The sequence below is a fragment of the Schistocerca gregaria genome, chromosome 5, assembly GCF_023897955.1.
Source record: "Schistocerca gregaria isolate iqSchGreg1 chromosome 5, iqSchGreg1.2, whole genome shotgun sequence".
Lineage (NCBI taxonomy): Eukaryota > Metazoa > Arthropoda > Insecta > Orthoptera > Acrididae > Schistocerca > Schistocerca gregaria.
In genome coordinates, this window is record NC_064924.1 from 661,737,927 (window position 1) to 661,750,295 (window position 12,369).

General features: G+C 40.5%; 1 protein-coding gene across 1 annotated transcript; it reads right to left on the reverse strand.

The window, feature by feature from the left end:
- Window positions 1–2,416: 2,416 nt before the first annotated feature.
- LOC126272736 (uncharacterized) lies at window positions 2,417–4,284 on the reverse strand. The gene is made up of 2 exons (XM_049975791.1): window positions 3,409–4,284; window positions 2,417–3,024 (listed from the first exon to the last, which is right to left on the reverse strand). Exons 1-2 carry the CDS (start codon window positions 4,234–4,236, stop codon window positions 3,001–3,003), a joined length of 852 nt encoding a protein of 283 aa, XP_049831748.1. The 5' UTR covers window positions 4,237–4,284; the 3' UTR covers window positions 2,417–3,000.
- Window positions 4,285–12,369: the final 8,085 nt, after the last annotated feature.

Below are 12,369 nucleotides of genomic sequence, written 5' to 3' on the forward strand. Positions count from 1 at the left end.
CTCACACAAATTACTCGAAACTTCTGAAAATGCTAAAGACATTAAATATTGTTAATTCAGCCAATCGTTTAATAGTTCAGAGGCGACTTCTACAGCAAGTTCCTCCCGAATAGTTGATTACTCTAACTAACGGTGCTCTATTAATAGTTCGCAATAATGTTAAAAAAAAAAGATTAATGCTCGCCTTAAAAGTGGAGTTAGTCACCACTTGCCACGCGGAATTATACTTCACACGGACGGCACAATAACAGTTTGTTACCGAAGTCTAAACGATCCAGGACGGTGTACAGTCCTCGCGATTTTCAATGTCCGTTTACATTGCTAAGTACGCGCATGTCACAGCCCGCTATGACGTCACCCGAGGCGAGGCGCGATCGGACGTTAAGCTCGCGTGGACTAGGCGTTGGTCTAATGCGGAGTGAGCTTACTACTGCCTCTGCCGCTCTTTTTATATAGCTCCGGCGCGTACCGCCAAGAGAGCATCTGTTCTTTCCGTTCCTATGCAGATGCCTGCAGCGTCCAAATGATCGCTATCTCAGGCACATAATCTTAAATATCACATTTAATAATAGCTTTACAAACTTCTCAATTTTTGTATACATACATCTGAGCAGTACAGAAGCACGTAGAAAATCTCAGCCCGCTAAAATTAAAACTTTACTCTCTAGAATTTTTACAATGGAACTAACGGTAGATTGTTACCTCTGAACCATAGCTTTATCAAGACTTGTATCAGCTGTTAATTATGCTACAAGACTAAAACTTGGTGTAGCTTTGTTAATTGTCCTATCTGATCATTGGTCTTAAAGAATTTGTTTTATCATTAAAATTTAAAGTACTTAATCTATAATGCTTATGTACATTTTACTCACAAAAGTAGTTTTTACTAAATTACTAAAAAACTAGAAGAGGTAACTGATTGTGGTATTCCCATTATTATTATTAGGGTGAACTGAAGCATCCTACCAATTTTCAATATTGTAGCTCTATTATTTCGCGCCTCTGATTTTTCCGAAAAACGCGGATTCTGGAGTCAATTTTAGTTTTATGGTTTTGGAAACCAGCGCCACTCATTAATGACTTCTTACTGCACCTTCTCACCAAATTTTGGCTTCCTAGCGTCATTATTTAGCGCCTCCTATTTTTCTTTCAAAACGTGAATTTTACGTAAACTACTAATTTTATAACATTAAGATTTGTTACCTGAAACATTATTACATAGAACTATACTTTAACAAAGTTTTACACACAAATCTTAATTTTTACTTTTATGTTAAATGTGGTGCAATACTATATGCAGGCGCGTTACGATGACGTGACGCTACTAGCAGTGAACTAGGGTAAGTCCCGTGCACTCGCTCGCCTCTGTATCTTATACATGATACAGCGCTTGCTTTGCTTCATCACCCCCTTTTTAATTTTCGTGAAAATCTATTTTTAAACAAAATTAAATTTCTAAAAGAACAAACAAGCGATGGATTACTTTAGTATACCTCTTTCAACTTAAGTTGCTTCTTCTTAGGAAATTCCTTATTACTACATACACAAAATAACCATACTCATATACACATAGAAAACCTAGTACAGAAGACATTCACAAATTATTTACATACATTTACATGGAAATATAAATTTTTCAATGGTTACAAAATAGTTATTTTTTTTTCTTTAAAATCAGTCTCTTCCTGAAAAAGAAAATACACACGACTTTTATCACTGCAACGCACTCACATTTTTCTTTTACTATAATACTCGGCACTGTGGTGGGTGTCCTATTGTAACACTCATTTAATTTCACTGATTGACAAAATTGTGGGAGGAAATTGTATTCACTGTGGTTTGCGGTCCCTGAGAAACAGACAATACAGTCTAAGTTTCTGTTTTCAACTTATATCTAAGGTAGGACAAAGTACATTTTATAATTTATATTCTGGCACTATTTTACTAATTGTGAAGTTGTCAGAAAGACATTTAGCACTAAGTCGTATCTGATACAATAGCTCCTACTTTCTTCTTTCATAAATAATCTTTTAGGTTCCTAAATAGTGAAAATTCTTTTAGCAAATTAATATATTAAGATCTTGCTTCAACTTAGAAAATTGAGTAACCTTTTAGTTTTAATGTACTCTGGCTTAATTATCGTATGGATTAGTTCATCAAAGAAGTCATTTGCTGACCAGCACTTTGCTTTATTGTATGAATTACTAAAGAAATTAGTTATTTTCAGTATACCGATTCCAAATTTCTGCATTTTCCAATATTTGTGTGTTTCTGTTGTCTGTTTAACTATTTATTTGCCTCAAGCAAGATTTAGCGTTTTTCACCATTTCACGAGGCGTGAGGGAATTATTCTTTAATCCTAAATCATTTACTTCAATTTACTTACTTCACTTCTTCACCTTATTCATTTTCTCCCTTTTCTTCCAGATTCAAAATACTTCATTTCTCCACTTCTTTCTCCCTTTTCCTTTTGTCAGCCTATTGACGTCCTGTTTCTATATATTTGGTGCGATCCTCACACCACTTCCACACATCTCCATTTATTTAATTCTAAAACGCCATTGCTTGCCTCTATGAGCATTACCTTCTTACGCTGTTTTCCTTCAGACAACCTTATTTCTAGCAACATACTACCTTCTGCATAATCTCATGGATTATTCATATTCATACCGTACTTCGTATACTGCAAAGTGTCTCTCTTAGTTGTAGTTTCTAACCCTTTACAATTACATGAAATATTTTAATTTATTTATTTTAGCCATGTTTGCCTCTTATTGGTACTCAGACTTTTGTTTTGCCATTCACTAGGTAGATCCTTACTAAGAATACTTAAAACCTAATAGCATATATACAACATGAAGACATATGTGATTCTTACCTGTTATGATAGACCAGAAGAAGGGAATGAAACTTGAAAAGGAAATAAAGTTTCACCCAGCTGGGACTGCACGGTACGCCAAACCGTGTATCCGCCAAAGAGTGGCAGACTCCCTACAGTAATTAATTACTGTTAATTTTAAATTCCTTTAGATCCACAATATTTCTTAGACCTAGTTCTCTCTTACTCTTTGGATATTCCAAACGATAGGCATTTGCATGAGGTTTACTTACTATTCTAAATGGTCCATGATATACATGCATAAACTTTTTAGTTTCTGCAGAAATTTTCTTTGATTTTTCTTTTGTTTTGACCAGCACTAGCTCACCAATTTTAAAACTAGTGGGGGAAGCCCTTGCATCATGTAGTGGATAAGGCTTCTTAAAAAATACCTTCCCAGGCTTGATATTCAAATGGCATTCATAACCTTTAACCTCACCAGGTGCGTCTGAGAATACATTACTATGCTTAGTTAACACACTCTTTAACTCTGATCTTTGTTCGTCAGCAATTTGCTTTGTTGATTGTACCTTTTCCTCTATTTCCTTTAGGATGTGTCTCTCTTCAACCTTAGCACTTTCCTCATTCTCACTGAAAACCAAATTTTCCTGCAAGTATCCTTTATTCTTTATTACTCTAATAGGCAGTTCCCAAGTTTCATTACTACCGCCTATATGACTTCCTATAAAAGACTCTCTTATCACTTTAGAGTCAGGTAAAGTTAAAATTAAGTTGTTCTGATCAAAATTGATCTTTCCCTGGTACTTTGATAAGAAATCAGTACCAATCAACATATCAACACTTAAGCCTAGCACAATCAAACAAGGATGATCTATTACTACGTCATTTATACCAATGGGTATCAAAGCTTCGTGTTGAACTGGTCTAGAGACTTTTCCAGTAGCACCTATAATCTTTAAGCCACTTACTTTCATAACTGTTAACTTCTCTTTATTGGGTATGGTGTCAAAAAATGTTTGTGATAAAGCACTTGCTTCACTGCCACTGTCAAGCAGACAACGCACAGTGACTCCTGATATGTTTACTTTGATAACAGGGTGAGTTATTTTACATTGAACAGGTTGCTCACACACCTCGTCTAATAAATCTCGTTCTATGTTCTTCCAGCTAAAGTAATTCTGATCAGTTGCAATTACATTTACATTTACATCCTGGGGCTCATCATGCTCTATAATCTTAGCTGCTTTCTCTAATCTGTCCACTAACTTTAAATCGAAGCATCTGACGACTTTTTCTACTTTTGTTTGCTGCACATCAGCCAAACTATCCTCTACCTCTGAGCAACTGCGTCCCTGCGCAATATTGCTGTTCATAAGAATGTCGTCACCTTCAACCATTTGTGGCACGTTTACACAGCTACTAGATTCTTTCACCTCGTTACTATTTCTACCCCCTTCATTCATTATTTCCTCCTCTCTAAAGTTTTGCAGTACTGATTCTACTTCTGCTACTTCTACTTCAGCTTTTAGATTGCCATTTTCATCGAAGATGTAAGCTTTTACTTCATCATTATTCCCATCAGACTCAAACCCATTATCTATTTCTTCCCCATTATCTACCTTGAGTTCCTGTTCTTCCTTGACCCATTTTTCTAGTGTATCCAAAATACTATCCACTATTTTGTGAGAGTGGCTTAACACACCACTGGTATTATCTGTATTTATTTCGTCATCCATGTTGTCTGTCTGTGTATGTTGGCTGATTGTCTGTGTTTCCGTTACTGGCTGTGTTACTGTTACCGCCTGGTGAGCGCCAGTTTCCTCATAGACGGGATTTAGTTTCCCACACGCGGCCTGTTGTGTTCATTTGTGACACCACTAGATATAGTAGCATCATGACTCCCTTCTTGTCTTAATGACATAGTATTTACTTCTCCACTTTCGTCATAGTAGTTGTTACGAAAGCGTGGTGAGTATCTACCCCCTCTTCCTCTGCCACGGCTTTGGTTTCGATAGTTTGTTTTGGTGTGCCTAACTTCCATATTTCTAACGTTCACGTTTCCATTATTTTGTACGTGATTGTTAGAAGATTTGTTATTCTGCTGCACCTGCTCCTCAGCAGCAGCTACTCTTTCCACTCTTTCCAGATATTCAATAAATTTGTCTATATTATCTCTAGGGGCGGAAATGATCCTTTTCTGCCAGTACCACGGCAGCTTACCTTCTAAACCCATAATGATCATATCCGGCTTCATCTTTTCTGTCAAATGTGACAGTCTTGAAACCCACTTCCTAGCGAAATCCTTTACTGATTCACGCCCTGGGAAAAACTTCTTACCACTCCAGAATTCCCTTAACACATCATTTTGTTTGTTATGTGACCAGTATTCGTTGAGAAATGCAGACTTAAATTCAGATAAAGTTTTACATTTGATCATTACATCCGCTGACCATCGCAAAGCATCACCTGACAAATGACTTCTTATAAATGAAATTTTTTCTCTTTCTGACCAAGTGTTGGGGAGAACATCCTCAAAGTCATTCCAAAATTCAAGAGGGTGAATGTACTTATCAGGATCAAAGCGCAAAAACTGTCGACACCCTATAAAAGCGGCGTCAACTGAAGTCACATGCTGTACAGTAGAATGACTAGAATTAACAGAGGTTACTCTATTTTCTAGGTTAGCAATGTTAGTATTTAATTCCTCTACTTGTGACTCTACTGCTTCTATCCTGGCAGAACATCTTTGTTCCACTGCACCACGAATTTCGGCACAGGTTTCTTTTACTTTCTCAATGTTTTTCTGACAAGTATCTACTTTAATTTGTACCTCTTTAACTTTGTCAGAGCAAAGTTTGGACTCGTTGCTCAATCTTTCGGACAACCTCACTTCCAAAAGTTCATCTGCCTCTTGATAATTTTTTTGAATTTGATCTATTTCACATTTGAAAGTACTATACATTTTAGTTAACTGTTGCCCTACTTTTACTTGAATGTCATGATGAATAGCATCTATCTTATAATTCAAACTATTCCATTTTGATTGCAGTTCTTCTTTTAGTTCTTTATTACTAACCTCAATTTTATTCTCCAACTCTTTATTACTATTTTCAATTTTAGCCTCAATTTTATTTTGGTTTGATTCGAGTTTGGCAAACAGTATTTGCATCCAATCCGGAGCTTCTACCTTGATACTTTGTATCTCTTGACTTGACTGAGCTGGAGATATATTGAGCTCAGTTTCACTACCTGACAAAGTTAGCAACTCTACTGGCTCCCTTTTGACTTCTATTTCACTTATTGATTGCATCCCTGCACTCTCATTTAAATTAAAGTCATAATTTACTGGTGACAAATTACGTTCTAGTTCAATATTTGAGGGATTAATGGAACCATCCTCATTAAACTCAATTCCTGATCCTGAGGATTCTTGGTCAGAGACCGGTTCCCTTCTGAAATGTACACTACTTTCCATATCTTTTAGTTTGTTAGCAGCAGTTAATAAATATTTTAAAAGTCTTTGACTTAACTTAAATGCTTGATTTCGACGAATGATGTCGTCGCGGTGTACCAGCAATCGTGATGCGACGCGTCGCGACGTATTGAAGGCAGCAGCAGCAGCTGTAGCGTCGAGTACCGCCACAGGAATCGCCTACTGCAATAGCTCCAGGGGGGGGCAGCAAGGCACCGTTGACCGCTCGGCGCAGCCGGCAGCTGTCTCGCAGATCAGCGCAGCTCCGCGATGACGCACCGTCTTCCTTTAGTCTCAGCGCCGTCGGCAGCCGCGATCCAGCATCGTCGCCTTCCTCACCATCGTCACTAACCAACGTACAGCGGTAGACACTTATTGTTTATACACTACACCCGCCTTTACTGGTAACACTGTTCCCACACTAGTTCAATTCAGTGTCCTGTTATTGCCTACCGAGTTCGTTAATTTATACCAATCGCTTTCACACATCGAGCACTTTTATTTGCTTTTAATTCAGTTTTCCCGGCCGATAAGCACCATATGTGGGGCGGCGAAGAAGTTGTCGTATGAGTTGTTTGAATGTTCATTTCACGTAACAGACTATTGCCGATGCAACATATGTGGGACGGCGAAGAAGTCTTTGTTTAATGTTGAATGAAAGTTGAACATTGCCACCTTAAATCACGCGAGCCTGGCAACTAATTTGGTGGCCAGTCAGAAAGCGAAGGGAAACTTACTGACCTTAGTTCCCAGTCTGCACGGCCACATTCCTGTACAGCCCAGCTAAACGAAAAATATCCATAGTTCTTCACGGGATTAGGGCTGCTTCAATAAAATTTAAAGTTCCAAACAAGATTTTATTATCTTAAAGGCTCACACAAATTACTCGAAACTTCTGAAAATGCTAAAGACATTAAATATTGTTAATTCAGCCAATCGTTTAATAGTTCAGAGGCGACTTCTACAGCAAGTTCCTCCCGAATAGTTGATTACTCTAACTAACGGTGCTCTATTAATAGTTCGCAATAATGTTAAAAAAAAAAGATTAATGCTCGCCTTAAAAGTGGAGTTAGTCACCACTTGCCACGCGGAATTATACTTCACACGGACGGCACAATAACAGTTTGTTACCGAAGTCTAAACGATCCAGGACGGTGTACAGTCCTCGCGATTTTCAATGTCCGTTTACATTGCTAAGTACGCGCATGTCACAGCCCGCTATGACGTCACCCGAGGCGAGGCGCGATCGGACGTTAAGCTCGCGTGGACTAGGCGTTGGTCTAATGCGGAGTGAGCTTACTACTGCCTCTGCCGCTCTTTTTATATAGCTCCGGCGCGTACCGCCAAGAGAGCATCTGTTCTTTCCGTTCCTATGCAGATGCCTGCAGCGTCCAAATGATCGCTATCTCAGGCACATAATCTTAAATATCACATTTAATAATAGCTTTACAAACTTCTCAATTTTTGTATACATACATCTGAGCAGTACAGAAGCACGTAGAAAATCTCAGCCCGCTAAAATTAAAACTTTACTCTCTAGAATTTTTACAATGGAACTAACGGTAGATTGTTACCTCTGAACCATAGCTTTATCAAGACTTGTATCAGCTGTTAATTATGCTACAAGACTAAAACTTGGTGTAGCTTTGTTAATTGTCCTATCTGATCATTGGTCTTAAAGAATTTGTTTTATCATTAAAATTTAAAGTACTTAATCTATAATGCTTATGTACATTTTACTCACAAAAGTAGTTTTTACTAAATTACTAAAAAACTAGAAGAGGTAACTGATTGTGGTATTCCCATTATTATTATTAGGGTGAACTGAAGCATCCTACCAATTTTCAATATTGTAGCTCTATTATTTCGCGCCTCTGATTTTTCCGAAAAACGCGGATTCTGGAGTCAATTTTAGTTTTATGGTTTTGGAAACCAGCGCCACTCATTAATGACTTCTTACTGCACCTTCTCACCAAATTTTGGCTTCCTAGCGTCATTATTTAGCGCCTCCTATTTTTCTTTCAAAACGTGAATTTTACGTAAACTACTAATTTTATAACATTAAGATTTGTTACCTGAAACATTATTACATAGAACTATACTTTAACAAAGTTTTACACACAAATCTTAATTTTTACTTTTATGTTAAATGTGGTGCAATACTATATGCAGGCGCGTTACGATGACGTGACGCTACTAGCAGTGAACTAGGGTAAGTCCCGTGCACTCGCTCGCCTCTGTATCTTATACATGATACAGCGCTTGCTTTGCTTCAGGGGGATCAAAAATTTTGCGTTTGAGGACGAAGCGGATTCCGATGTGGGTATATAAGCACCAACAGGTAGGCAAGGGATTTGTGTGGCATTCGTGTCTTTCCGACGTGCATGTGATAAATGCAAAAAAATGGTTCAAATGGCTCTGAGCACTATGACACTTAACATCTGAGGTCATCAGTCCCCTAGAATTTAGAACTACTTAAACCTAACTAACCTAAGGACATCACACACACCCATGCCCGAGGCAGATTCGAACCTGCGACCGTAGCGGTCGCGCGGTTCCAGACTGTAGCACCTAGAACCGCTCGGCCACTCTGGCCGGCCCGGTTGCCAAGATGGACCTAGCCATTGACGTCGGAAGCGAAGTTGCGTATCATGCAGCCTATTGCGCACAGTTTGAGTCGTAACACGACGTCCTGTGGATGCACGGAAAACGTTGTTCAACATGGTGGCGTTGTTTTCAGGGTTCCTCCGAGCCTTAATCTGTAGGTAGCGGTCATCCACTGCAGTAGTAGCCCTTGGGTGACTTGAGCGAGGCATGTCATCGACTGTTCCTGTCTCTCTGTATCTCCTCCATGTCCGAACAACATCGCTTTGGTTCACTCATAGACACCTGGACACTCTCCTTGTTGGGAGCCCTTCCTGGCAGAAAATAACATTGCGAACGCGATCGAACCGCGGTACTGACCGTCTAGGCATGGTTGAACAACAGACAACACGAGTCGTGTACCTCTTTCCTGGTGAAGTGACTGGAGCTGATAGGCTGTCGGATACCTTCCGTTTAATAGGAGTTGCACATGCATGGTTGTTTACATCTTTGGGCAGGTTTACTGACGCCTCTGAATAGTCAGAGGGACTGTGTCTGTGATACAATACCCACAGTCAACGTCTGTCTTCAGGAGTTCTGGGAACTGGGGTGTTGCAAAACTTTTTTTTGATGTGTGTATCAGCAGCGGAGTTGAAGCCGTCAAGAAGGTGAAGGGCAAACAGTGCTGATATTAATGTCCACTAGGAGGTGTCCAGCTACGTTTGATCTCCATATTCGTACGAGTTTTAAACTGGACAAATACTTTTGGACTTCCCTTTGTAACAGTGTATTTGAAACAGAGTTCAGCGCTTCTACCCTTGCTCTGCTACCTTCAGTTTCAGTCCCTGTGTCATGCACGAGCGTCTGGACGAAAACTTTGGTGTCAGTGGGTACCTTCACATATCACCAGAATCCCTTTTCGTTTTGTGATTCTATTACTGTCTCTGTTGAAGAATTCTCGCATTGCGCTCTTGGCAGCCAAACGTGTTTCATTTAGTATTTCTCTATTTATAACTCTTGTAACACCCCACTTATCGGGTTTTGGTGTGTGCTCACCCCAGTTAATTGACTAACAGATCAACAGAGAGTGCAAACCTGCCGCAATATCGGATAACGCAAAGAAAGTAATAAGGCCCTTTGACTCCTGATTGAACTGTGGCTGCAGTGTTGACATTAATTGATTCGGAATTGATCCCTTTTAATTAAAAAGGGGTGCACACTGACGTTATATTCAGCTATTGAACACCAGATGCAAATGTTGAACATAAACTTAATTAAGAAAGTGACTTGGGATTTCAACTACTTGATTGAAAACAGATGCAGTTGATTAGTACAAATTTATTTTAACTCACGACCTTCAATCATCACATTACATCACTCGCCTAACAGGCAGTGGGAATAAATTGCGTTTACATGGAGAAAAGCGCGATAAATCAAAATTAATTCCTATCGACTGACCAAGGTGTAATGCGAAGTGAGAGAAGAAATCTGCAATACACAGCCCATGAAACCCTCGTGGAAACTTTGCCGACGTGATCCAACAAATTAATCAGTGGCCTAACCCAAGCCGGAATGGGCGCAATATCACCATATTCAGCGTGGCGGGGTGGCGTCGTTGTGTGGACGTAGGCTGGCCTCGTGGTGCTGCAAGGCTACTCTCGTCTATTGATTCCTAGCTATCTTGCTGAAAGAAAACTTTCTATCTCCAAGCTCAATCTTTCCGTTTGCCAACTGCAGAGATGCTCACTCTGTCTCAGGCATGCTGAGTAAAGAACGCCACGTCTGGACTCTAGGCAAGCTGAGAACGGAAAAAGCTACGGAGACACGGAGACTTCTGCCAGTCCACTCTTCGCCTCCGTCCCCCCCCCCCCCCCCCCCCCCCCCAGCAAAATGACTTACGCCAATTGCAGCGCAAGTCGCATTAATTATGTGTCGCTTCCAGCGCCGACCAATGCCTGCTCTGGGAAGTGAACAAATTCCCACTAAATTTCCCTTCCTCTCAACTTCTGCTATTTAGCTCCTCCCAGGCCAACCATCAAGGTTAGCATCTGCATAAAACACCAACTTTTCCTGAATTCTGACTCCAAGGAGAGTACTTCAAATTTCTCGGTCCTACATTCCCATCGGAGGCCGGCGTATTTCATTCTGTCGCTCTTCACCTGATTTACTTCAGACTCTGTGGACCGTGAATTCAGCGTGAAGTTGCTATAGTCACGAACACGCATTTTTCGGCCTATGTTGGCCGCTCCACTGTAGCTTTGCACGGCTTTCTCGCATGTTTCACTGAAAACGGGACGACGGACATTTATCAACAGGCGTACAAGTTCTCCCTCTGCTTTCCTGTATGCCAGCATGGGTCAACTACCCTCTCAGTCACTCATCTTAGGGCAGCTGGAGGCCGCGTCCCGTTACCGCTTTCTCAGAGTTTGAGCCCCCTAAGCTGCCTATTGTTGCTTCCCTTCACCGCTCCCCAACCGTGCGTCGCCACCCAGCCGCGGTCAACTCTGAATACTTCCCTGTGATAAAGTAGCGTCCAGTAAATCGACTCATTTCAACAAGTTTTCATAACACGTGAATTACTTTAAAACCATCACCCGACATTCATTATTTTAATACATCCATACTATACCCTCTACAAGATGCATTGTGGCTTGTCAGTCATTTTTTGTTCAGCCCTACTGTTCGCTCAATGTGAGTTAGGTGATCTTTAATGACTTCATGTAAGGGGCATAGTTCTTGTCATCATACACTCTATGCTTTGTTTTGTACCTTATTGTAGAGTACACTGAGGTGACAAAAGTCATGAGACAGAGATATGTTCGTATACAGATGGCGACAGCATTGCATACACATTGCATAACAGGGCAGTGCATTAGCGGACTTATCATTCACACTCAGATGATTCATGTGGAAAGGTGATTACGTCTGTACGTCGGGAATCAACACACTATGAACGCGGCATGGTAACTAGAGACAGATGCATGAAACTTTCCATTGCGCAAATTGTTAGGGAATTCAATACTCCGAGATCCACAGTGTCAAGAGAGAGTTGAGAACACCAAATTTCAGGTATTACCCCTCGTCATGGACAATGCAATGGGCGACGGCCTTCAGTTAACGTCTGAGAGTAGCTGAGTTGTCGTTGCTAACAGACAAGCAACACTGGGTGAAATAACGCAAAAATCAATGTGGGGCCTACGACGATCGTATATGTTAGAACAGTGCAGCGAAATATGGCATTAATGGGCGATGGCGGAAGACGGTCGACGCGAGTGCCTTTGCTAATAGCACATCGCCTGCAGCGCCTCACCTGGGCTCGTCACCATACTGGTTGCAACCTAGACGACTTGGAAACCATGGTGTGCTTAAATGAGTTCAGATTCAAGTGGTACGAGCTGATGTCACTCCTAGTGTGGCACAAATCCCGTGAAGCCGTGGACGCAAGTCGTCAGCAAGGCACTTTACGTGCTGGTGG

Excerpts from the sequence above, each read along its gene's own strand:
- LOC126272736 (XM_049975791.1), bottom strand. The coding sequence starts at position 4,236 with ATGGTTGAAGGTGACGACATTCTTATGAACAGCAATATTGCGCAGGGA. Across the intron at positions 3,025-3,408 it reads TAAAGGAAATAGAGGAAAAG|GAATTTAAAATTAACAGTAA; the intron begins GTACAATCAACA and ends GTGGATCTAAAG.